Genomic DNA, 26,464 nt, shown 5'->3' with positions numbered 1-26,464 from the left:
TCAATACTGCACATAAAAAAAAAGAAGCTACCCATACTCTATATGCATACATGTAAGTTTAGAATATTTGATGGTATAAAATCAAATTTTTGTTATGACATAACTTCAATACAATCTATAATAAATAATATATTAATTACTTTATTTTTATATAAAAAAATAAATTATATTAAAATAAAAAAGTTAAATATATATATTATTTATTAATAAAATATTATAATATGAATTAATATAGAGACAGAGAGTGTGTGCTAGTTATTATTATTATTATAATACAATAAAATGCAGTGAGGATGAGAATCTCGCGGGACAGCTATATATATACATCACCAACATCGTACCTGTCACCTGCGTCTGCTCCTCTATTTCTCTTCTTCCTTCTGTTCGCAAACACAAATAAAGGTTTCAACTTTCAACATCCTCAAAATCCAAGTACCCTTTTTTCTCTTCCCAACACAAACTTTCTTTCTGTGTGCTTCGTTTTTGGGTTTTCTTTGATCATGGGTCGCCCACCCAGTAATGGAGGCCCAGCCTTTCGCTTCACTCCGGCTGAGGTATTCATCAAATTTTCAACTTCACAGAAGTTTTTCGTGTTTTATTCATGATTTTCTACATTGGGTTATCTGGGTGTTTGTTTATGCTCAAATTTTAATCGCGCTGTATTAAATTAACCAACTAGCTCTCCTTCACAACTGCCTCATCTTGGTGCTCTCGATTATGTCACTGGATTTGTCATTCAATATTGCTAAGCATGTGTGTGTGGCATTTGGTTCCTGAATGGTGGATGTTTCCTTTGTGTTGGTTGTGATAAAGCAGCCTGGGTACTGAAAATACATGCATAAAGTTAGGGCTCTGACATTTTGACAATGAATTAGGGTAAATGGTACTTGCGTAAGGTTTTTTGGCCTCCTGTAGGGTATCCACATCTTTTTGTGCAAGTGGTGGGAAATTGATGTTATGTGCATACCTCACTACCCTTGAATAAATTTTGTTCCCTACCTTAGGATTTGGATTAGACCACAAGTGTTGACTTTGTGCTTCCAAAACTTTTATCTTTGGTCTAATGCCATTTGGTTGTCTTGTGAAGTCTTTTCCTCTCAAATGTATGACGTGTCGTGTTCAATGTTATAATTTTAAACTAGAAAGTAGAAATTGACAAAACTGCAAGCTTGATGAAGCAAAATCACAAATCATTACCAAGTTTCTGAAGCCATTGTTCCAAAAGAATAAAAGGAGAGTAGGGGAGTTAAATAGTGTTTAATAGTGCTCCGTTAGTTCTTTCCATTTGACAAGTTGAGCTTATCTGACTCTTCAGTTTCTTTGTGTGAGAATAAGTGGAAGAAAATTAGAGAAGAAAAAAGAATAGCAAATGGTTCAATTGTATGTTTAGTATGAGTTGTACAGAATTTCACTGATGCATCAATGTATTGTGCATGAAAGTCATCTGTGATTTATCGCATGATATGAACCAACCGAGGGCATGCTTGCTTTTTAGTTGAAACAACCCAAACCCAAGTTGAACTCAGCTCACCAAGACATAATCTTTGAGTTCAATTAGAGTTTGAGCTGTTGCAATTGAAAAAAAAGTGCCACAACTAGTCCAATTATGTGGTGAAGTGAATCATGCTATTTGAATCACAAATTTCAAGATTCTATCAACTGAGATTTCCCATGGAGAGTGCTGTCAAAAACTATTGTTTCTTTGTATAGGTAGGAGAAATGGAAGTTATTCTTCAAGAACATGAGAATGCAATGCCAGCACGTGAAATTCTTACAGCTCTTGCAGAGAAGTTCAGGTGTGCCTCTGTGCCTGACTGCCTGTGCTATTATTGAATATTTTAATGAGCATCAAACTGAATAATATTTCGTATGCTCCCAAATAGTGACCAAAGTTATGCTTTCTTTCAGTGAATCACCAGATCGTAAAGGCAGGATTACAGTGCAAATGAAACAAGTATGACAGGACTACTATATTTTCTTTGAAATTGGAAATTTTCACCCTTGTTTTCTTAGTTTTCCACTTCAGTATAGGTTTGGAATTGGTTTCAAAATAAGCGGTATGCAATAAGAGCAAAATCAAGTAAGACTCCTGGAAAGTTAAATATTACACCTATGCCTCGGGATGATACAACCCCGGTAAGGACTGTGCCTCAGCAACCAGCAGCTGCTCCAATTCCTTCTGCTTCTGTTGCAGCAGGTAAAATGTTGCTTCTTTAGAGTGCTTAATTTTCTGTACATCACTTGAATCCATAGTCATGGTTATTTGTTACTCCTGCATAATTTATGTTGTGTTAATTTCTTTCTGAAATTCATATACCAAATAAGTGTTGTTTTCTTGGATCTCTAATTTATTTAAAGTTGTATGCTGATTTTCCTAATTTTTTAGTTTATATGATGTTCACTCAAAGGGCTATATTTATACATCTTTTGTTGCTTATGTTTCCTGTTCGACCTTTCTATCCCAACCCTTATGAAGTCATTGTTATGCACACTATTCTTTGTGTAGAGCATTTTGAGTATTTTATTAGATATTAGTAACCATTGAATATAGATAAGCCCTTAAAAATGTATTATAGTAGACGGGGAAAATATAGGGTTTATTTCAACCTATTCTATCTTATGGTATGTTAGTTAGGAATTTCTGTTTTGTGTTATGGTTTGTTTTAGGGGCTATGGGTGGATGTTAGTTTATCACAGAAGATGGTTCCCCAACCTTTTATAAGCTGGACTTCTGTTTTAGAATAGATGGGGATTTTTTTCTTTGTTAGTTACAAAAGAAACTAGACAGATTCTAGTGTGAAAGGAGGAATATCCTTTGTGTACTTGTTTTTGTTTTCGAAATCAAAGAAGAACAAGGGATGCACTAACTTTTTCTATCTCATTCCTCACAAAAAATCTAACAATTGGTTTGGCTTGCCGGATAATGAAAATATAATGAACATAACCAAACTGATATCATGGGACTAGGAGCTTGATATAATGAATATATCTGATGACGAGTAGAAAATAGATGTTTTCACTAAGGGTTATCATTTGTACCGTTGTTTGAGAAGAATTTGTGGGTTATTATTCTTTTGGTTGACAACAAAAAGTACTAGAGTAGAAGATGATGATACCTTTACTGTTGAGTGCAATTTTTTGGACTTTTCCATTTGTTTAGCAAGAGGACTAAGCACCCCACAAACATGAAACTCAAGGGTAAATAGCACTATCAAGATCTATTGATGTTAATTGATAGTGGGGCTAGCCCTAATTTCATCTCAAACAACTTGGCTGGCTAAGAGGTTAGGCTTTAAAATTTATCAAGGCAACCCATCTTATGTGAGATTAGGTGATGGGAACCACAAGCAAACTCATGGTAGTTCCAACAACGTACAAATCAAATTGGGTGATTACACCATGATAGAAGGATGTAAAACACCAATTTTAATCAATGTATGTGTGTGGTAGTTACACAATATAATTTGACCTATACCACCTACATGGGAAGAAACAACTAACATGCAAGCCTAATTTCTAGATTTTAACCTTGAAGACAAGGTTGTTTCAGAGGGGGGGCGGGGGGTTATTGTTAGATATTAGGAACCATTGAATACTATTAAACCTTTGAAAATGTATTATAGGAGAAAAGGAAAAATAGGATTTAAACCTATTCTATCTTTTGGCATGTTACACTCACAATTGGTTGAACTACAAGTCAAACTTGATACTCTAATAACAAACCTTTATAATTTTGAATGTTCAACACCATATGATTCCCACCATTGTGTTGGATTTTAAGTGTACGTTGAGCAATGTTATCGATTATTTTCCATGGTGGCGCCATTGTGAAAATCGGTGTCAACAACCACCATAGCAAGGCAGTTGCGAATTGTTTTCGTGTGGCGATCATATGGTGGAAATTATGTCTCACTAAGTTCCTAAAAGAAACTTAGTTTCATCCTCTTTCAAGGAAGGCTCCTTGAAGAAGAAAATAGGAGAAGATACTCCTTTAATGACCTTAAGAACAAGAAGAATGCTTTCTTAAGAGCAAATCACTTCTCATTTAATTGAGAAGTGTTACAAGAGACTAGAGGTTCTATGTATAGATGCATAGCTCCCCTTGCACCTAAGCTACAAAAGATGTGGGACTAAAAGTCTAAAAGTGAGACTAAAAGTCCAAAGTTGGGATGTCTGAGCCTAAGAAAGGAGCACCCAAATTTAGCCTATTTTTTGCTTATTCTTCTTGATGTGGGACTTCCTTCCATGCCTCTCTTCAAGGTTTTGGTTTCTTATTTCCATGAGTTGTTGGCTGACTTTCTAATCCCAAATTGAGGGTCGAGGCCCAAAGCTAGTCTATTTATGTCTCTACAAAATCCTACAATTATAAGAAAAAATGTATATCAATACAATTTGTACAAGACAAAGAAGAAAGAAGAAACATTCTTGTGTTCTACTCTCCAATGTAGTAGAGCCTTCTTCTTTGAGGCTTGAGCTTATTCTATTCTCTTAGCCATGAGTCTTGTGGCTAGATGATTTCCATCATACCCTCCCGCTTGAGAAGGATTTGTCCTTAGATCTAAATGATGTTCAGTGACAACATCCTCTGTTGGTTGACTTATTGTATTATATTCATCCATGATCAAATATCAACCTACCGTGAACAACAAACAAAATAAAAATAAATTTCTTTGTTGCAGGAAAACTAAGAAAATTGCTTATGAAAGCAAAGGTAAAGTAACAACGCCCTTTATTGTCCATATAAAATTTATCATATGAAGAATTAAGGGACATTGTATTGAAAACATATTTTTTTGTAAATTTTGTTTTTTCTATTTTGATATTTTTCTCCACTTTGTTTTTGCCATTGCTTTGTGCTATGCAATAACAAAACAAAATGATTTTTAATAGAATTTTCAAAAGAGAAGTTAGAGTCATTACCTAGAATAGAAAAAGAGTTTAAGGTTGTTCAATTCCTCTTAAAAGATTCTTTCTCATTTAGTTTACTAGAGGCTTTTCATAATTAACTCTCCTTTCCTAGCTTTTTCTAATTCTATCTTTTCTTTTTCTCTCTTTTCTTCTTTGAACTTTTTTTTTTCAATTTTGTTTGATCCTCTATTACTTGTTGAGGTGTGAAAGCACACAATTACTTTTCTTCCCTGATGTGTGGAACTTATTTTATTGGTGAAGCCATCATGAATAGATTTATGATCATATTACCATGGCCTACCAAGTAAGACATGCTCTGCCTCCATAGGATGTATGTCATATAAAATCTCATCTTGATATTTTCCTAAGGAGATAAATATACTTGTTGGTTAACTACTATACCACCATAATCTTTTGATCCATTGGAGTTTATAAGGTTTTAGGTGGGGTGGAGTAGTTTGGGCTAACTTTTCCACCAACCTTGAACTACAACAATTACAACAAAAGCCATTATTCACAATGAAGAACAAATATTTTCAAAACATTTGCATCTTGTGTGGAATAGAGTCTCTCTTTGTGATTGTTTTAACTCAGAAGATTGGCTTTCAAGAAGCCTTCTCACCAATAAGTCTCTTTCATGAGGAAGGACTTCCTCCTCAAAATGTAGAATTGCTTCACTGGGTGAAGAATGAGTCTCGTCCTGGATAATAAACTTTTGGTCTTTTAAAAATATTGATCTTCTATTGGAACAATTAGCAACATAGTGTCCTCTACCAAGATTTGAAGTACTGGGCATCTCTAGCTCTATTTAGTTTCTTTAGAGGGCTCTCTATTTTTATATTTATCCCTTTCCTTTTTCTCTATCCTTTTCCCGTGACCTATCATACCTATTTGTAGATTTTGAAGGGTAACCCTCCCTCTTATAATCTTTCTTAGGGGTGTTGTGGTGTAAGGTAAGTGCCTTGCCTTAATTTTGTAAGTTGTATATATGATAAATAAAAAGCACAACAATATAGGTTGAATACACTGTTTTTCCTCCATCTTATTTATTTATGTCTGTTATAGTAGTGTTTTACTTCGAACACTATGTGTGTTTTGCAAGATTCTTTTAGTATGATAGTTGTAGTTTTGCAATTGTTTCATCAGCCACTTTATTAGTTTGTTTGTCCACTTTTATACATATATATTTGGGTGAGTTATCTACTTTGTAAAGTTGATTTTTCCTTTTTTTCAAAAATCAAAGTTTTCATTCTCTATTTCTCTAAGGCTTAACATGTATTAATTATTAAGTAAATATAGTTATGGAATTTTAATGTTATACATTTTAGACTATGGTGTTTTTGTTGTATGCTTTTATGAGTTATTTTGTTTACTTACATTGCCTTCATTTTTGTTCTACTCAGTTTTGCCAGCAGTAAAAGCAACTCCAGATAATCCTGTTATGGAATTCGAAGCTAAATCTGGAAGGGATGGAGCATGGTCAATATTTCCTCTTTAGTAATCTTAAGAATCTTTATATTTTATTTTTCTTAATTACTTTTTGTTTTGAAATAGCATTATTAGGATAAAAAAATTATCCTTATTATCTTTATAAAATCTTCTTACTCAATTCAACGTATTTTTATTTCTTTAGTTTAGGGAGTTTGATTGTTAGAGATAGAGGTAATGAGAATGTAATTAGTGGAATTATTATCAATAAAATAATTCTTTATTTTCCTATGTAGTTCAAGGTGGTATCAGAGTTCCCAATCTTGGGATTGTTGTTTCTGTTGCCATGTAAACAACTAGAACCACTGCACCCTACTACCACTGCCGTTGATGGCAATGGTACGCCAAAAAGGTGTGCACCACACTGATGATCACAATGCTGACAATTGAGTGCTAATGGAGTTTCAACGTGCCTCACACTTATGGAATCCACTCATTGTTGCAATCACAGGCAGGATCATTGTAATCTTCTAAAAGTGAATATTGGACTTGAGCGATGAGAGAGGAAATGAATGTATTAGTGAAAAAACTCAACATGGGAGATTGTTGACAAGCGATGAGACAAAAGGGCTATAAGGTGGAGATGGATGTTTATAGTGAAATATAGGGCATATGGGACAATAGACCAATATAGAGCTTGGTTGGTGATAAAGGGATACATTCGAACTTATAAAATTAACTACAAGGAGATATTTGCTCTAGTGGCAAAGACAATTTGAGTTGTTCTTTCTTTTGCAACACATCTTGGTTGGGACTTACACCAACTAGATGTGATGAATGTCTTTCTTCACAGAGCTTTAGGAGAAGAAGTGTACATGGAGATTCCTCTAGGATTTGAAAGGTATGCCTCCTAAAGATGGCCTTAAATGGTCTTAAGCAAATTCCAAGAACATGGTTTGAGAGATTTACAATAATAATGGTTTAGTTAGGACACAAGCAAATTCCAAGAGATTGCACTTTATTCATATAAAGCACTCCCTTATATTTAGTCTTACTATATTGCTGGTCTATGTGAATGATATGATTATTGTATGCGAAGATGAAATAGAGAAATTGACTCTACCAAAAAAATTAACCGTCCAATTTGAAATGAAAGACTTGAGAAAACTCAAATGTTTCCTTGGAATAAAGGTTGCATATTCCAAAAAAGGATTTTCATTTCCCAATGAAAATATGCACTTGATCTCCTCAAAGAAAAGTGGTAAGTTGAGAGGTAGAACCTTAGGAATTCTTATTGAACAAACTCATAGAACCGGTAGTGAAAGCGTCCAATTATTGATAAGACCCAATATTAGAGATTGGTATGAAAACTTTCTATTACACACAAGGCTAGACATTGCTTATGTAGTTAGTGTGGTGAGCCAATTTATATATAAGAAAGATACATGCAACTAGTTGATAAAATTATTTATTACTTGAAGCCAATTCCATGAAAAGGGTTACTGTTTAGGATAAAAGACACCCTTACCCTGAAAATATATAGTGATTCAACTATGCTAGTTCTATTGCCATTAAATGTAGCTCTAGTTACAATATTTTTTTGGAGAAACTCTTGTAACCTAAAGAAGCAAAAGATGGGATAATGTATCTCGTTCTAGTGCAAAAGCTTACTTTGGAGCCCTTGATCAAAGTATGTGTATAGGAGTTTGGTTGAAATCATACTAGATGACCTTAAAATAAAGGTACATATCCCTATGCAAAAACTAAATTTCTAGCCCTTGCACAAGGTGTGTGAAGAAGGACTTTGACAATCATACTCGATGACCTTGAAATTGGTACATATCCCTATACAATTGTGCCATGATAACAAGTCAGTCATGAACTTTGTTCATAATCCAGTACAACATGATAAGACAAAATTATATTGAAATTGACACACTCCATCAAAACCTTAAAATAAAGGTAGGTATCCCTATGCAAATCTGAATTTCTAGCTCTTGCACAAGGTGTGTGAAGGACGTTAGATGAAAATCATACTTGATGACCTTAAAATAGGTAGATATCCCTATACAATTGTGTCATGATAACAAGTCAGTCATGAACTTTGTTCATAATCCAGTACATGATAGGACAACATTATATTGAAATTGACACACTTCATCAAAGATAGTCTAGACATAGGTATTGTGGTTATAACCCATGTCCCTACAAGATTTCAGATAGTGGACATTTTCATTGATGGACTTCTGTAAGGAAGATTTCAGGATGTTGTAGACAAGTTGGGACTGATTGATATCCAATTATCAATTGGAGCAGGAGTGTTGTAAATAACAAATTATTAGGATAAAAATATCTTCAATATATCCATATTCATTAGGAGAAAATATTGTTCAACTCTTCCTAATCATTTCAGCATATTTTTATTTCCTTATTTTTATAGAATTTGATTGTTATAAATAGAGGTTATGAGAATGCAATTGTGTGATTGTTATTAATAAAATAATTCTTTATTTCTCAGCATAGTTAAAGGTTTTTTCATTTATGGGCCTGACTTATGGTCTTCTTGTTTCTTATTGTTAGGTATGATGTTTCTACCTTTCTATCACACAGATATTTGGAGACCAATGATCCGGTAATTTAAAGCTAAGATTCTTTCTGTTTTTTTTGTGTGAAGAAAGTAATTAAGCTTTTTGATATGGTTTTCAGTTGCCCTTTTCTCACAACAATATTTTATTGGGAATCTTTTGATTTTGCTACTTTGAATTCCTGCATAGCCATGCTAAGTGGTTGATCCCTGATGAAATTGCTAGAACATATTTGATGTTATTAGTCCTTATTGTTAGTGGGCTTGTGCTTGCATTAGTATTAATAGTTTTTAATACGATTATTAGTGTTAGATTTTATGTAAATGCCCTTTATTTCTATTCCCTACAATTTAGGGGCAATGTTTTATTGGGGATTGATTAGATTTGTCATCAAATTTGAATTCTCATACTTCATGATAAATTCAGAAGAGCTGAGAAGAATTCTCTCAAGTAATCACAAAAAGATTCTTGGGAGTTCAAGTTGGTATGCAGAGCCCCCTCTCTAGTTATGAATCACTTTGGTCATTACTTTGAACAAATCCACTAAAGTTCCCACGGTCACGAACAATTCTGGCAAAGTCTCCAATAACTGAACTTTGGCATTACCTTATCTATATCTAAAAGACCCTCTATCTTTCGTAAGATTTGCTGCTGCACCTCTTTGAATGTACAGCTCTGTGCAATTCTACATGCGTATTTTAAAGGAACCTGTTCCTGCTGTTTGGTCTGCCTCGTCAGCCTTCATTTTATCTATTATATATCTTGTAGACCGTTCACTCTCCTACGAATCTGATTCTTAAGCTTCTAGTTGATCAGGGGGGGCTTTATTGAGACTATTGAATAGTGGAGTTCCGCTCTACCTCAAGATGACCAGGTGAGATATTTCCTCTTTTGAGTGTTAGTGTGTCAATTCCTAAACAGTCAATGAGGTGGCTTGTAATTTGGATTATTGATGGATGCTAAGATGCAACAATTTGGATTTTGAGGTATATGAAAAGTTCTCTACCTGCTGTGTTGTCTTTGTTTCTTATTTTCCAGGTCACTCATCCATGGTGCGGTAACTATCTCAAGTTTAGCAGCCCTCTCATTTTCTAGGGAAATTTAAACAGTGGTTTTGTTGTTCAATTCAACTTATTTTGTTGAGGCTTTTGTTTTATATATCATGTGTTTAAAGAAAAAAAGTATTTGGGAAGAGAGACATAATGAATTTCTGGATATGCTTAAGTTTCCGCGGAGCGAATTGATCCATTTAAATAGGCAATAAATAGTTTTAGCTATTTTTCAAGAGCACAATTAAACTATTACAACAAAACTTACTAAGATACATTGGACCTAGTTAAATATTTAGAAAAATAACATACAGTCAGTTCCTCCTATTTCCAATACTCCCCCTCAAGCTGGGTGATAGAAGAGGGGTGAACTACAATAGCTATTGCAAATAACGAGTACTAGGGTAAAAATTCTCTCTGCCTTTATTTCCAAAATATATCACTTATATATGTGATGTTTTAGGTTAACAGAGATTGGGTTACTTTCACTAACTGCACTACCCCTATTACATTATGTAATCCTTCATCCATGTAGGCTGTTTCTGTTGTCTCTTGGGCCTCCCTGTAATGTTAGGCCCTTCTCTATCACTGGGAAATAGATGTTGTTCATTCCCAACTTGCATATTAATCTCTTAAAAACTGAACTGCTCAATCCTTTAGCAATAATATTTGCACTTTGACCTTATGATGGTACATATGGAGTACACATCAAACTACTGTTCAACTTTTCCTTGATAAAATGTCTATCCACTTCTATGTGTTTTGTTCAGTCGTGCTGAACACTATTATAGGCTATATTGATTGCTGATTTATTATCATAATAGACTTTCACAGGTTCATGTTCATCCCAATTATTTTTCAAATCTTGTAACATAATTTTCAACCAAAGCAATTCAAATATACCTTGTTCCTTAGCTCGAAATTCAGATTCAGCACGCAATTGAGCTATAACATTTTTCTCTCTACTTCGTCAAGTTACCAGGTTTCCTTCAAGATATGTACAATATCCGGAAGTGAATCTCCTATTAGATATTGACCTTGCATAGTCAGCGTAAGTTTAAGTATTGTATTCCCATTTCTTCTGTATAAAATTCCTCTACCTGATGTTCCTATGAGTTTGTTAGAATAATTTATCTTGGTTATATAACTTGTTTAGATAGGTGTTTAGTAGTCTTCCCTAAAAGGCTGTTTTGCTTATTAGCATTAATTACCTAGATAGCCTTTTCTTGTACCTCTTGGTATTCTGGATTGTACCTCTTGGTATTCCTGATGTAATTTTCTTCAATAAATTACAAGGAACAGCTAAGAGATAATCAATCTCTTAAGCTTTTTTTTATCATATTTTCTGTCTCAAGTTGGTATCAGAGAAACTTAAAAAGACAATGTAACGAAAAGTCGCAGTGAGGTAATTTAGCTTAGCAACTATCTATCTCGTCATAATACAAATCAACTTGGTGAGTTACAAGTTTGATATTGAATCCATTGGCGTGTCTACAAGCTTAGCATTACACATACTTGTTTCATCTAAAATGTCCAAAGCATTTTTTTAAATATGACCAAAACTGTGCAACTTTTATACCAAGGAAATATCTCAAGTGTTCAAAATCTTTTGCCTGGAATTGTTTGGCAAGATATTGTTTTAGTTGGTCTATACCCCTTCTTGTCACTCTATCAAGAGTGCTTGTCCACGTATATAATGAGGTAGATACTGAAAAGAAATTGGTTAGCTCTAGAAAGGAAGTTGAATAAAGCTTAAAATGCTTTTGAAGATTTTTGCAAGATGGTTGACACTAGACATTTTGGGGGTGATTGTTTGCTAGTTGAGGAAGGTTTCTAAAAAGATTTTTGTAAACAAGTTGTGAAAGATAGCCTAAGCTAGTGCAAGTGTAATATACGACGCACAGAAATACTTTAATTTTTATATTGGTTCATCCAAACACTGAGCTAGGTCTAATGCTCCTTTGCAAACCATGAAGGGTTACACTAATAAGATAATGATCGCTAATATTCTCAATGTCACTTCTGGTTTACAATAAGTAAACAAAGTCACTCCTGACTATGTCCTTTGTCTCTTCTTTAAGATAAAGAATAAAAGTATTCTTCACTAAACCAATTCTGGCTTTTTCAAGTATTCTTTAAGTGTCACTTCTACTACAACAAAAGAATTGTTTAAGATACAAGGATAACTCTTAAAAGAGAGGATATGCAAAATAAATGCTCCTTGCTGAGAGATAACTTCATATAGTGAAAGTTTTATAAACACAACACTTTCTCTATATTGTCTATCAGACTTTCGATGATCTAGCACTCAGAAGCAGTGGCACATGAGAAGTATTTTACATAAATTTTTTTATTACTTCCCTCCTATAATGGCAACAACTTCGTCAAAGCTTGGGACATTAATTTTACAAAGGACTTGGATTCTGATTTGATCAAATTCAGGATTTAATTCTACAATAAAATCATAGGCACTTTCTTGTTCAATAAATTCCTTCATAACAGTAGCATCATAGACCCTGTTTTGAGCTACTATTTTTACCTTTACAGTATACACTTGAGCAGCAGTTTTAGCCTCAGAATAAGTTTGCTCAATTGCATCCCAAATGTATTTTGTTAACCTGAGAAACATGATGGTATCACAAATTTCTGTATTCATAGAAATTTCGAATCCTAGCAACAATCAATTAATCTTCCTCATCCCATGCTGTAAAATTTGGGTCTCCCTCCTTTGGTTTAGCACCATTCAAGTGGGTGATGTTTCCTTTTCCCATTCATCCTATAACTAGGTTCTATGCCCTGCACATATCCATATTGATTATTCTGAGGAGGATGCACAACTCCCCTTTTTAATCAGAAAGTTGCTAGAAAGTTATTGGAGTTCTGACAGCTGTGGAAAAACTGATAATCTCCAGAACAGTCTACAGCTTCAAGAGCCTAGCAAATTTACTGAAAATTTTTGTTTGCAGAAGCAAAGCTACCTTACATCAGGAACTCTAATACCATGTTAATGATAATATATTTCTCCATGTTTCAGGAAGTGCTGGTACGATTTGCTGGTTTTGGGCCTGAGGAAGATGAGTGGATTAACATTCGAAGGCATGTCAGACCGCGCTCTTTGCCGTGTGAATCATCAGAATGTGTTGTAGTAATCCCGGGTGATCTCATACTTTGTTTTCAGGTAGGAATAGCTGTAGTCAGGTGTCATAAAAACTTACTCTTAGTTTTTTTTTTTCTGTTTTTCTCTAATATTTTACTTTGTGGATAATCTATTTAGTTTTTTTTTTCTCTACATTTGACATTACAGGAAGGTAAGGAGCAAGCCCTATATTTTGATGCCCATGTACTTGATGCTCAAAGACGGAGGCATGATGTAAGAGGCTGTCGTTGTAGATTTTTGGTCCGCTATGATCATGATCAATCAGAGGTATTAATTTTCTTAAAGATTCTGTTGTGGCATACTTTTTATGGTATAATTCTATCACTTGTTTTCTTTTGGTTTGCATTAGATTTCAGTCCCTATAGTTTTCAGTTTTGGTTCCTATAATTTTTACTTTTGATATCATTCAGCCATATAAATCAATGAGATTTGGTTACTTGGGATTTATTTTTATGAATTGATTCTCTAACATTTCTTTTGGGTTTACATAAATTTATTCGTGAAGGGTCCGTTTGGGGTGTTTAGTTATAAATTTTCAAATTTTTAGAAATTAAAACCAGTCTTCAATTTTTAGCTTTTATTTTCAATTTATGTTTGTGTTTTCAGTTTAAAAAATGGTTGCAACTTTATGTAATTTTATAAGAATTATTGATAACAATACTTTCTGAGATCTTATATATGTTAAGTTCTTCTTAAGTAAAAGTAACTAATAATGATGATGATAGTAATAATAAATAAATGGAGAGAGAGAAAGGCAAATTTTTACATAGAGGACCTATTAGGCAACCATAAGGGAGCAAGAAAAGTTATTGAATAGAGACATAGAGAAGGCTAGGGTAAACATAGACTCTTCTCAAAACTTAAATCTCAATAAACGTTTTTTCTTATGTTTTTTGGAAAAAATGTAAAATGATTTTGAAAATGAAATTTGAAAACCAAAAACGTGGCAACCACCCCAAACAAGGCCTACATTTTTCACTCTTTACTTATATGAGGTTTGGTTTATATGTTTTCACTCCATTATTCTTAATTGTAGTCTGTTGCCATCTATAGGCAAAGGATGGCTACTTTCTTTCTCTAGGTGAACCCATTGCTCCTTTTCTTATACATATATATATGTGTGTGTGTGTGTGTGTCATATAAAACTGAGTGCCAACTATGCAACTCAGACTTTTCTTCTCATTATCTCAAGTTTGCGTCTTTGTCTCTAAAACTTCTTCATGATTGTTTGGTTCGTCCAAATCTGTTAGAAATAAAGAAAATGGTTCCTGGTCTCACAGAAATGCGGGTGTTAGTGTGAATCATGTTAATTAGGGAAACATGTTAGGTCTTCTTTTCCTAAGCAAACTAAAACAATATGTAACTTAGCTTTTTTTCATCATTCCCTCAGATATTTGGGGTCCGAGCCACATCATATCGTTTGGGTTTAGATATTTTGTTACATTTATTGATGAATGACATGAACTTTTGTCCATTTTTATGTCTTTCTTCAATGAAATAAAAAATCAGTTTGGAAAAATGATTAAAAATATTTATCTTTGTATTATCTTTAGAAAAGGCATTCTATGTCAATCCATATGTCTCCATTCACCTCAACAAAACAAAATTGTGAAAAGAATGAGACAGACTTAGTTGAAACTGCACACACTTTATTGCCAAATACTAATATTTGTTTATTATTGTTGGGATGTTATTCTCACTACCAGCTTTCTCATGAATAAAATCCCTCATTTCTATAATTTGCCAAATGAACCTATATCTTGTTTCTCCTTGGGCTTTTGGTTGTACTTGTTTTTTTTCCAAATATATCTCATGACTTGTTAAACTTTTAGCTGGAGGCATCAAATGTATCTTAGATATTCTCATCTTTAGAAAGGTTGCCGATTTTATTCTCCAAACGCTAAACATGGTAGTTGAATAAGATACAAATTATGTATCAGAGAGCTTATATTTTGAATTGTGAATTCTTTTGTATCGTGAATTGTAAGATTCATAATCATTGAAAAATGTAATATATACTTAAATATATAAACAAAAAATGTATTTACAAAACAACCTCAATCAAAAAGAGTGGTTGTATCTATGTGTATTTACTACACAATTTCAGCAACAAAACCTCCAAATACAGTGTTTGTTGCTGCTGCTACTGCATGATTATTGCAGACTATGGTTGTTGCGTATACCTACTAAACAACCTCAAACAAAAAAGAATTTCTATCCTAATCATTCATATTTCTTTCTCTTCCTCTCCAAGATCTACTTCACTCAAGTCATCATCATCTTCTATTAAAAGTTCTTCCCCTTCTTCAATGTCTTCAACTTCTTCCTCATCTCCTACTATTGATTTTCCATTGATATTGGTCTTGGCACTGATCAATACAAGGATTTTGGATGAAATGACCTACAACAATCACAAAAGATTAATTTGGTCTAATAATGGTAAGATAAATAAGTTTTCCAACCAGTTTTGTATTTCTTTCGGTATCAAAGAAAACTTCTCCCTAATTTGTCGTTAATTTCTGATTTGGAGCCGTAGGACAATCCACTAGTTTACAATCAATCATACATGTTTCTTTTAGGATGTCTATAGCATATTTCCTTTGAGAAATTACAATACCTTTTGACTGGGCTACTCCAATGCCCAAAAAATATTTAAGACTTCTAAGATTCTTGGTTTGAAAATGATTGCATAGGTGTTCCTTTAATTGAGATATTCTAGCAACATTATATCATCAATATACACTATTTAGTATACAATTTCTAGGGAGGTATGATGATATAAAACCACACTGTGTTTCAGCCCAAAGGTTTAAACAATGTGGCTGAACTTTACCAACCACACACATGGAGATTTCTTGAGACCATAGGGAGAGAGACACATTTTATAAATCAAACTAGAATCCCCCTGAGCAACAAACTCAAGAGGTTGCTCCATGTGTAGACCTCTTCGAGATTTCCATCTAGAAAAACATTCTTAATATCTAATTGATGAAGAGGCCAATGATGAATGGCTGCCATGGCAAGGAAAAGTATAACAATAGTCATCTTGGATCACTGTAGTCAAGCCCATAGATCTAAATATATCTTTTTTGCTACCAATCGAGCTTTGTAGCAATCAACTTCACCATTAGGTCCAACCTTAATGAAATAGACCCAACAACAACCAATTGTCTTCTTTCTGGGTGGAAGAGGAACTAACTTCCAAGTACCATTATGTTTAAGGGCTTGCATTACAACAATCATGGCTTGTCACCATCCAGGTTGATCAAACGCCCCTTTCACATTTTTAGGAATGGTAATAGCAGATAGGAAGAGAAAAAATAACAACAGGAAGGAGACAAACGACAATAGCTTAGAAAATTGTAAATAGGATGCAAATTGCGTGTAGAGCGAGTATATTTGGGAATGACAATAGGCCAACTAGAATCCTCATCATCAAGAGTCGTAGAATGGAATGATAATGGTGAAGGACGTGATGAAGAGGGTGCATCATGTAGTATTGGACTAGTCATTTAAAGATAGGGTGATAGCCTAGGTGAATCGGGCTGATGAGAGGACATTGGATTTTTGGGAGAAGTTGGAACAATGTTTGGAATTGGTTGCACAAAGGGCTCAACTAAAGACAAGGCAAGACCTGGTTGACAAAGTTAACATCTTGTGTGTAGGAAGAGAAGAAAAGTTTCTTAAAGAAAGGTGAGACTTGTAGACATCTAATGTTTTTTAATGCTACGGGAATAACATTGATGCCGTTTTTGAAGACTTTGTAATATCCTAATAACATTGATACATTTTTTATAGTGCGAGCTAAAAGTTTGTCCAAACTGGTAGACATATGTGCAAAACACAATCAAAGACTCCAGTAGAAACAGAAAAAAAGGTTCATTTGGAAACACAATGGACTATGGAGCTTTATTGTCCAAAGAAGGCATTGGTCTAGTACCAAGATAGTGGAGTCCTTCAGATTCATCTCTTTCACCAATTAGTCGACCTATACCATGGTCTTCTATAACAAGAATTGGCATTAAAGGTTATGGAACAATTTAAAGATTCTGTTAATTGACTTAAGGAAATTAGGTTTAAAGGAGAATTAGGGACAAGAAACACATGTTTTAGGTTCAAAGAGGGAGAAAGGGAGATTTAACAACTCCCTCGAAGTAACATTGGATCCATCGACTAAAGGAATAGCATGAGAAAATTTATGATGAGAAATAGAAGGAGAAAGGGAGATTTGACCAACTCCCTCGGAAGTAACTACAGATCCATCTGCCAAAGTAATAACAGAGGAATTTTATGATGAGAAATAGAAGAAAACAAGGAAGCATGTTAATCAATTATCCATGACCTTTGACACTGTTTTGAGAAATGCAAGCTTGTGGCAAAATTGAATGGGTGGAAGATTGAGTTTGAATGCTAGATTTTAACTTGAGATATTCCTAATATTCTTCATTAGTAAGTTGTGGTTCAACCTTGTTAGATTGAAAGATGTTTGTTTCTTGTTAAGAAAACTATGTAAGGCAAAGCAAATTTTTTTAGTGTGGCCAATTCTCCTACAAAAGGAGGAGCATTGTGGAGGTTTGCATCCACTTTGGGTAACAAAAGCCCATTGAAAAAGGAATTCATCAATAATTAGAATTACAACAACCTAACAAAGGGTCTAAATTAACACCCAAATCAATAATCCAACACACTGATAACAATCAAATATCCAACACCAACATTCAATAGCAAACTCATAGCTACTAGCAACCAACAACTTTAATCTCTCTCAAAATACGATGAGTACTAGCAATTAAAAACAACACTTCTACATACAACAAGGGCCAACTGTAAATAAATAAACAGTTGTGGATAAAGAGTATGAAAGAAAGGATGAAGCCCCAAAGACAATGGAGAGAGATACCGTAAGGAACCCTTAAGGTCGCACAAAACAATACTGGAGCAAAGAACCAAAAGAGAAAATGTGTTAAGGCAACTCTGACGAGTTGAATGGTGGTTGTCCGACCATGGGAAGGTGGTGTGTGAGACACACGCGCCTAGGTCATTTGAGAACAAGGCGGCGCGTGGTGGTGTGTCAGATTGAGTTGGGACACGAAACCACTAGGGTTGGATTGTGCTCCTCGAGGTGCACCGAACCTTGCCTTATTTTCATTGCCTGATGAAATTGTGGTGGTGGACAACATTTTCATTGCCAAACAAATGGAGACAATACAAAAGAATAGAGAATAAATTAGAGAGTTTGATTCCCTTCTCTTGGGTTTCTTATATTTATAATGAAATTAGTAGTTCAAATACAATGACTGAGAGGAGAGACAAAATAATAAGAAAGGTCATATCTAGAAGCTAGGTACAACACAAAGCATATAGCGACTTTTCAATAAAGTCTATCTAAGATGACCTATATTAACACTCATGATAAGAAGTAGACTTTAAACCTTTTCTGTACTCTCCAATTTGGATAAAAAGAGGACTCCTTACAGATTAAATCGCAATGCATTACCATAAATGCAGTTGCAAACTTTTTGTATTACATCTTTATTTTTGTAAGATGCATTGATTGTCCTTTATTGGAGATCAGTTTTTTATTTCACTAGTGTTGTAACTTTTGCACAATCAAAGTTGTTATCCTCTTTCCTTTTTTCTTTACATTTTAGCGACTTCACAAATATTTCCTTCACTTCATTTGGAACACCACAACAAGGAATAACATCTTTGTTTGCTCTAGCAAGATGATTCTTCATTCTTGCCAGGCCACCCTACTTGTTGGAAGATTTTCACAATAGTTTTAATTAATATCAAGACTCCCTTTTTGATGTACCCATTTTTAAAAATCAAGAGTCCAATAGAATACTCACTCAGTAGCAATAGCAGATGTAAAGCAAGGGAAGGGACTAGCTGTAAAGGAGCAACATCATTGCACCAACATGTGTTGTTGAAGAGTCGAAAGGGCTAATCACTCACTATTCTGCTACTCATTTATGTCATTACCATATCTGTCATTGTAGGATGCCCAAGATCTAATTAATGGAGCCACCACAAATGGGATTGAACGAATTGATAGTAAGAAAGAAGACAAATTCTTTGGCAGAAAATATAAAAGCAACCCACTTTGACTTTGGAGCAAGAAGAGTTTTGTGACTCAGGTGAGGAGCCTTGAAGGTAATAATGACGATGTAGAGAGAAATGGGATATATTTGTGTGATATAATCCTTTTGTTTTTCTATTTTATTAGCATAGCTGAGGAGTACATACATACAAGAGTATTACATAGGGATGGGCCCAAATGCGTAAACAAAATATATCTAAAACAACATCTTAAGAAGTGGACTTTAGGCCTAACTGAACCTTACAAAACTGGAAGTTTGTACCCACTCATATACTATGAAATGTCTTTATCTGTAGTCGATTTGGGATCTCCAACACACCCCTCACGTTGAGACCTACCAACTTGTGCGTGAGACTATATATTATGTGTGGTCTGATAAGTCCAACAAGCTCTCGCTAGGATAGACTCTAAATTACTCTGATACCATCTTAAGAAGTGGACTTTAAGCTTAATTCAACATTACCAAACCGGCTCATAAAGTGAAGTTTGCATCTACTTATATATTAAGAAATGTTCTTATCTCTATTTGATGTGAGATCTCCAACACACCCACATCAAGCTAGAACATATAAATCATATGCACCAAGCTAGTTACATATATAATCAATTTTAGGGCCTACAATTGTTTATTGAAAATATATGCTAACTAATAATTGAAATTAACAAACTATGACAGTCTATCTCGATATATGTGGTCTTCTTGTATAATATTAGGTTTGAGGCAATATGAAGAGTAATTTGGTTATCTCAAAACCATTTGTGTAACTTCCCAAAATCTAAGTTCTGTTTGAGCCAATAAGTTCACAAGATGTAGAAGTCATGATCTATATTCTGTTTTTGCACTAGATCTTGACACTACATTCTTTTTATTGTTTTTTTAAGAGATCAACTTGTTTCCAATAAAAACACAATATCTAGAAGTCATTGATGTCACAAACATTCCTATCTTAGTTTAAGAAGCCATGCAAAGTGAACATTGAACCCAATCCGTGAGAGAGGATATAAATGCATTAGAAAGAAACTCAACACGGGGGACTGTTGACAAACTAGGAGACAAACGAGCTACACTAATGGAATTGACTATGTTCTTGCTCGAGGATTTGAAACTTAATGAAAGGAATAAGGTATGACTTCTAAAGAAGGCCTTACATGGTTTTCAGCAATCTCCAAGAGAATGGTTTTGGATATTTATACTGATGTAGACTATGCAGGTTTTGTTATTGATAAAAAAAAAAAATCTTTGGATACAGTATGTTTTTTGGGAGAAAGCCTAGTGACATGGAGAAGCAAGTATCTCGTTTAAGTTCAAAAATATGAATTTTGAACCCTTGCTTAGAGTGTAAAGAACTTTGGATGGAGATCATAATAGATGACTTTCAAATAAAGGTTGACATTGCTATGCAAATTTACTTTGACAACAAGTCAAACAATGAACATGGTTCATAATCTAGTATATTGGCAAACACTTCATCAAAGATAATATTGAGGACAGAGGTTAGTGGTTACAACCCATATCATATCCCTACATGACTCCAGTTAGCATACATTTTGTAGGTAAGTTAGGAATGATGGATATTCATTGACCAACTTGAGAAAGAATGTTGTAAATAGGAAATTATTAGAATAAAAATATCTTAATATCTCCATAATAATTAGAAAAAAATATCCTTGGTATCTTCACATTCACTCCATTAGACTTTATTTCCTTTTAAGAGAATGCAATTGTTACTAACAGAGAAATTAAAAATGTAATTAGCATGATTACTTACTGTTATATATTTCTTTATTCACTTTCATTATTCAAGTCTACCCAAGATTTTATCGGAAAAAGGGTAGTTGGCTTCCAATACGCAGTTAGGAGCAAAAGTTAAAGGGTTCTGGAACGTTTTAGTGTGATGTTCAGAAAACACCAGGAACTACCACCCAAGAGACGTAGGGAGCATGTTATCAAACCTATTAGAGGGCACGGGGCAGGGAATACTTGAAACATTTTATTTCCAGCAAAACATTGGCTGTGGATCCAAACATAGTTAATAATGTGAGGGAGTGACCTATAGTGACTGCTTGTTCAGTCCTATTGCTTCACAATGGTGTGATTTGAAAACAGCAGAATCATGCATTTTACAAAGCTTTAAAAGTTTGTTTTGACTTGTATAATTGATAAATGTTCTGTTGAAGGTCACTACTCGTTTGATGCATTTTGTTGATTCACCTCCATCTCGTGTTCTTGCCAGGAAATCGTGCCGCTTAGGAAGATTTGCCGCAGGCCCGAAACTGATTACCGGTTACAGCAACTTCATGCTGTGAATGAGGCAGCACCTGTGGATCAGCAGAAAATTGGGATGGATCCATCAGTACCAAAGCAGCTGATTGCAGCAAGCATTCATATGGAGATTCCTGTTATGCAAACAAATGTTCCTCAAACTCCACAAGGTATGGATATGGATGTAGATCAAAAGAAAGCTGAAACAAATACTGATGTTCCAGCAGGAAACTCTACCACCACCCCAGGGAATACCCCATTCACTAGTATCATTACTACAAGCAATGTTCCTCAAGTCACTAGTCAGACTCAGGACATGGTTGAATGAAAATAGCTGTTTCATTTTTTCAGACAAGATGAGACTTGAGTACACTATTTAGTTTCTTAGAACTTTTAACCATCTGGGTAGTTTATCTTCAGCAAACAATGCTCACAAGTAACTTTCTCTTGCTGTTGTATTCGAACCATAGAAATTCAAAGAAAAAAATGACGTTATACATTTGTTGAGCATATAGGAGGGCATTCTCTTTTCTTGCATGAAGAGAAAGAATATATGTCATTATTACTAATTTTGATCACACTACCAGTTTGCATGCTATTTTGGTTCTTAAATGCGTGTTTTTAGTTATATGTAACCAACATTGAATTGTTCCAGATTATAATTTTTAAAAGTAGAAGGAAAAATAATCTTTACTGAAATGTGGGTAAATATGTGTTGATGGATTTTTTTTATAAGTTGTAAAGTAGTGTCTTTGACTGTACAATTGTCAAATAACACTTTTCTGTTTTATATGTAAGCAAACTTATTTTCCTTTTCACTTGTTTTGTTTTTATTTTAAAATTTGTCTTCTAAAATAATTCCACATTACTCATCAATCTCTCATCAAATTTATGTTAAGTTTTTAAAATTAATTTCGAAGTGGAAAAAAAATGAAAGAAATTTATTGTTTTTCATTCTGTTTCTCTTTTCTATTTTTCTTCTAGGTTTTTTTTTTTAGAATCCAGATGATAGACATTTATAAAATATATTTTGGGTTAATTTTTGCTTTTTTAAAAACAGTAAGAAAATACGCTCTTAATCTCTTCAACAATTTTATTTACTTCAAATTTATAAATTCTTGTTTTCTATTTAAATCAATTTATAACTCCAAAAGTTAGCTTCTTTCCATCCAAAGATAAAATTCAAGATTTTTCCACTTCTCATTTCTTCCCTTCTAAATATAAGAAAAAATTAACTCATGAATTAAAAAATGTAATTACAATATTTAATTGTACTATCTTTCATTAAAATAAGTACACACGTTAAAAGATTTTTTTTGTCAGAACTTGGTATAAAAGTGAAAGAGGGTAATTGAAAATAAAACTGTAATTAAATAAAAGGTATTTTAGAGAATATCATCATTAAGTCAGGTCAAATATTTCAAAATTTCTTTATATTTATAGTGAACACCTATAACAATTTTTTTCACTACAAACTATTTTGTAAATTCTTACAATTTTTTGTTAAACACAAAATTAAAAAATAGGGTTGCATGTTAAACTAACCCTTCATTTTCTAGATTGTTTCTTCCTGCACCTCCATAGGTTCTTTTGCCACCCTATACAAAACGTGAAAATACTTTTTTGTTCTTCATGTGTCACTTTCATATAATAGCTTCCGAATTATGTAATCCAGACATACATTTGAAAAAAAACTTTCAGATTATGTAATCCGAAAGTTAAAAAAGACTTCTGGATTACATAATCTAGAAACTAATCATGTATATGAAAAAAGACTTATGAATCATGTAATTCAAAAGCTAATTACGATTTGAAAAAAGACTTTCAGCTTATGTAATTTAAAAGTTAATTACGAATTTAAAAAAAGACTTTTAGATTACGTAATCCAAAATATTTCAGAGAGATATTTTTGGAAATATGAAAATTTATGGAGATTTGAGAAGAATACATCTAAACGGCCATTTTCTAAATGGGCAATTGTTCGAGGATGATTGCACAGCATAGCATTTCATCTTGTTTCTTTTCTTGTTTGGGAAATATACTCAACCCCTATTTGAAGATAGTGACAGTGCACTGAAACTTTCAATTCTCAATTTTATGGGATATAATCCATTGAGATGAAAACGAATATTCACTGCTAATGTATTTTTTTTTTGTTTTAATTACTCATTTAGTTGCTGTAATTATACAATTTTATCTTTTAGTTCCTATATTTAAAAATCATTCATTTAATTTTTCATACCAATTAATTTTTCTAGTCATTATATACTCTTTTTAATCCTTACCATATAAGTAATAAGAATAAATTAAATTAAAAATAATTTATATAAGAACTAAAAATATGATATTTTAATTAAAACACAGTTTATTTAACTATAAAATCAAACGAATAATTAATGTTTTAGTCTTTTTAATAACAGTTTCGTGTTACACAAAAGAGGGCAATAACTATACCATATCCTCTTCATTTAAGGTTTAGGGTTGAATTCTTTAAGAAAGACAAAAGAGGACACATTTCTCTCTAATCCAAGAGCCTACTTCAAGGGTAATCTTTGACACATATCAACACAGGAAAAACAAAGCACAAAAATTCAAAAACAAAATTTATTAAAAGTAGAAAAATTGTACGACTTAACTCACTTTATGATTGACACGTGAAATATTGTGAATCACATTCTCGAGTTTTTTTCTTTTCTTTTTTCTTTCTCCCACATCGTGTTTGCACTACACCAAAAAGTAAAATTAGTTGTAAAAGAAAGTGAAGATAATGCTAGGAATCCTAAATAGTGTCCATTAAGTCTTCATTATTAAAAAAAATAAAAATAAAGTGTGGATTATATGGACATAAACTAAAAAAAAGAAAAAAAAATTGTGTGGGTCAAACGGTGACAACTGGAACTATAAATAATAAATAATAATAAAATTTTAAAATTTTGTAGGTTAAGCCCACGCAAACATAATATATATATTTTTAAATTAAATTTAAATATGTAATAAAATTATGAAGGTTAAGTCCACACTTGTTTAAAAATTGTGTGGCCAATCCGTTGACTAAGTCCACGCTTATCTGAATAAACAATATAAAATATAATTTTGTGTGGACAACATGTAGGTTAAGTCCACGCTTGTTTAAAAATTATGTGGCCAACATGTAGGCTAAACCCACACTTCTTTAAATAAAAAATATAAAAAATAATTTTGTGTGGGGAGCATGTAGGTTAGGTCTACGCAAAAAACACACCACTTGTGTCTCACACACCCACCACTATTTTTATGTCGAACATATTAGCTTTCAAATTTTAATGATAATTACACTTTTGCGTCCATTTATTCTAGCTAATGTCACTTTTTGACCCATGCTAATAAACATATTTTTTGTAGTGTTGTTTCTTACTCATGTTTTTTTTCTCATTTCAAAGTCACGATTCCTTAGGTTTTCTCCTTTGCTTCTACAGGTACTCCATATTTATGTTATGGTTTTTTGCTAGAAATAATTTCACCGTATATTCAAGTATGTCGAGAAAAGATCTTTTGCCTTATGTTTGTAAGCCTTGCAAAACAACATTATATCGTCCACCACATCTTTTACCAAAAGTGTGTTACAGAGTATCTTTGGTAAATGTTTCTCTATTTTTCCTCCATATTGGCGGTAAGATCTTTCCTTATTGGTGTATGGACATGTTTTGGTCGCAACAGAGTTTTTTAGGATTTTTAACCCCTTTTCGGTTTGATTAACTTTACTTTTCCTATGTTTTGGTTTCATCATATGTTTATTATGGTTTTTACCCAATTTTGGTATGAATAAATTTTGTTTTGATGACATGAGATTTTTATTAGGATTTTTAACCCCATTTCAGTATGATTAAGAGATCTTTCACCCTTAACCTAATGTTTGATATCTTCATCGTATTTGGAAGTTAACATTTTTTCTCCTAAAGATTACATTTTTCATAGATCTTTAACGTTTTATTAAATTTTATTATTATTTCATGGTGTAGGTTGACGAAAATATTGTGGTTGTGAGAGAAACCCTAAAAGTGTAATGCAACATTTCACAAATTTATGAACTTTTTCAGATGCCATATGGTTTACTATAGTATTTGCCTAATCCTTGCTTTAAAACTTTCTCAGACTAATTTCAGTACACATATTTATCATTTTAAAAGTAATATTCTTTTACCATTTGTTTTTAGATCGTGGTTATATTGGCAGGTACACATTTGAGTAATAGTTGGAAATTTTGAATTTTTATTTCAAATTGTAAACTGATATGTTTTGATGTCAACAGAGGTTCTATAAGGCCTATAGATGGATTCAATTGCAGTCAGGAATAAAACGAGAAATAGAGAAATTTCAGCAATAGAAAATTTCAAGAGATAAAGAGTTAAGTATGACAAGGTTTTTTTTTTCTTCAATTAAATGCAACGCAAATTGTTGTTCTAAATAAGAAATAATTGATGTCTTAATACTTATTATAAGACATAAGAAACCTTACTAAACAGAAAATGATTTTTTTATTATATGATTATACATGAAATTTTAATTGTAATCTTAACACAAAATTTCTTTTGTTTTTATTGTTGAACCTAATATTAGTTAAATTAAATGAATGCAAATTATACTTTCTTCCAGTAAATTTGAATACAAATTTACAATTCGAATCGAACAATTCGAAATACAATATTTCATTTCAAATCGTACAATGTGAAATATATTTTTTTTTATATTTTATAATTGAAAATACAAGTTTGTATTCTAAATTTTACGATACGAAAACTATAATTTGAAAAAAAAATTCAGAGTATAGTTCAGCCAACAAACATTCAGCAAGCTTGTAGCACTTAATCAAGTTAAGCATTGTTCCGTAATAATATATCTAGTAAATAAAAGTTGAATAACTTTTTCTGTTTATTAGCGTTAAGTTAGTTCCAAAAGAAGAAGCCATATTAATAAGCAGAGAGAAAAAGAAAG

General features: G+C 32.9%; 1 protein-coding gene across 4 annotated transcripts; it reads left to right on the top strand.

Moving 5' to 3' along the window:
* The first annotated feature begins 269 nt into the window (after positions 1–269).
* Positions 270–22,105, top strand: SHH2 (DNA-BINDING TRANSCRIPTION FACTOR 2). 4 transcript variants are annotated; one of them, XM_068624488.1, is made up of 10 exons: positions 293–554; positions 1,711–1,796; positions 1,909–1,954; positions 2,032–2,197; positions 6,312–6,387; positions 8,917–8,968; positions 13,005–13,148; positions 13,275–13,394; positions 19,130–19,267; positions 21,465–22,105. In XM_068624488.1, the coding sequence occupies exons 1-9, from the start codon at positions 294–296 to the stop codon at positions 19,235–19,237; spliced, it is 1,059 nt and encodes a 352-aa protein (XP_068480589.1). In that variant the 5' UTR covers position 293; the 3' UTR covers positions 19,238–19,267; positions 21,465–22,105. The 4 variants fall into 4 exon arrangements, with proteins under 4 accessions (XP_068480571.1, XP_068480589.1, XP_068480580.1 ...); XM_068624479.1 differs by having other exon boundaries at positions 19,130–19,283; XM_068624470.1 differs by lacking the exon at positions 19,130–19,267 and having other exon boundaries at positions 270–554.
* Positions 22,106–26,464: the final 4,359 nt, after the last annotated feature.

This window comes from Phaseolus vulgaris, chromosome 11 (genome assembly GCF_051622355.1).
Source record: "Phaseolus vulgaris cultivar YP4 chromosome 11, ASM5162235v1, whole genome shotgun sequence".
In the NCBI taxonomy this organism is placed as follows: Eukaryota; Viridiplantae; Streptophyta; class Magnoliopsida; order Fabales; family Fabaceae; genus Phaseolus; species Phaseolus vulgaris.
This window is presented reverse-complemented; position numbering and strand designations above follow the sequence as displayed.

What these genes read in the sequence shown, in the direction of transcription:
- SHH2 (XM_068624470.1), top strand. Translation starts at nt 294, where the DNA reads ATGAGAATCTCGCGGGACAGCTATATATATACATCACCAACATCGTAC. An exon ending in TCTGGAAGGGATGGAGCATG is followed by an intron (nt 6,388 to 8,916) that starts GTCAATATTTCC and finishes TCTTATTGTTAG; the next exon opens with GTATGATGTTTCTACCTTTC. An exon ending in ATGATCATGATCAATCAGAG is followed by an intron (nt 13,395 to 21,464) that starts GTATTAATTTTC and finishes TGTTCTTGCCAG; the next exon opens with GAAATCGTGCCGCTTAGGAA.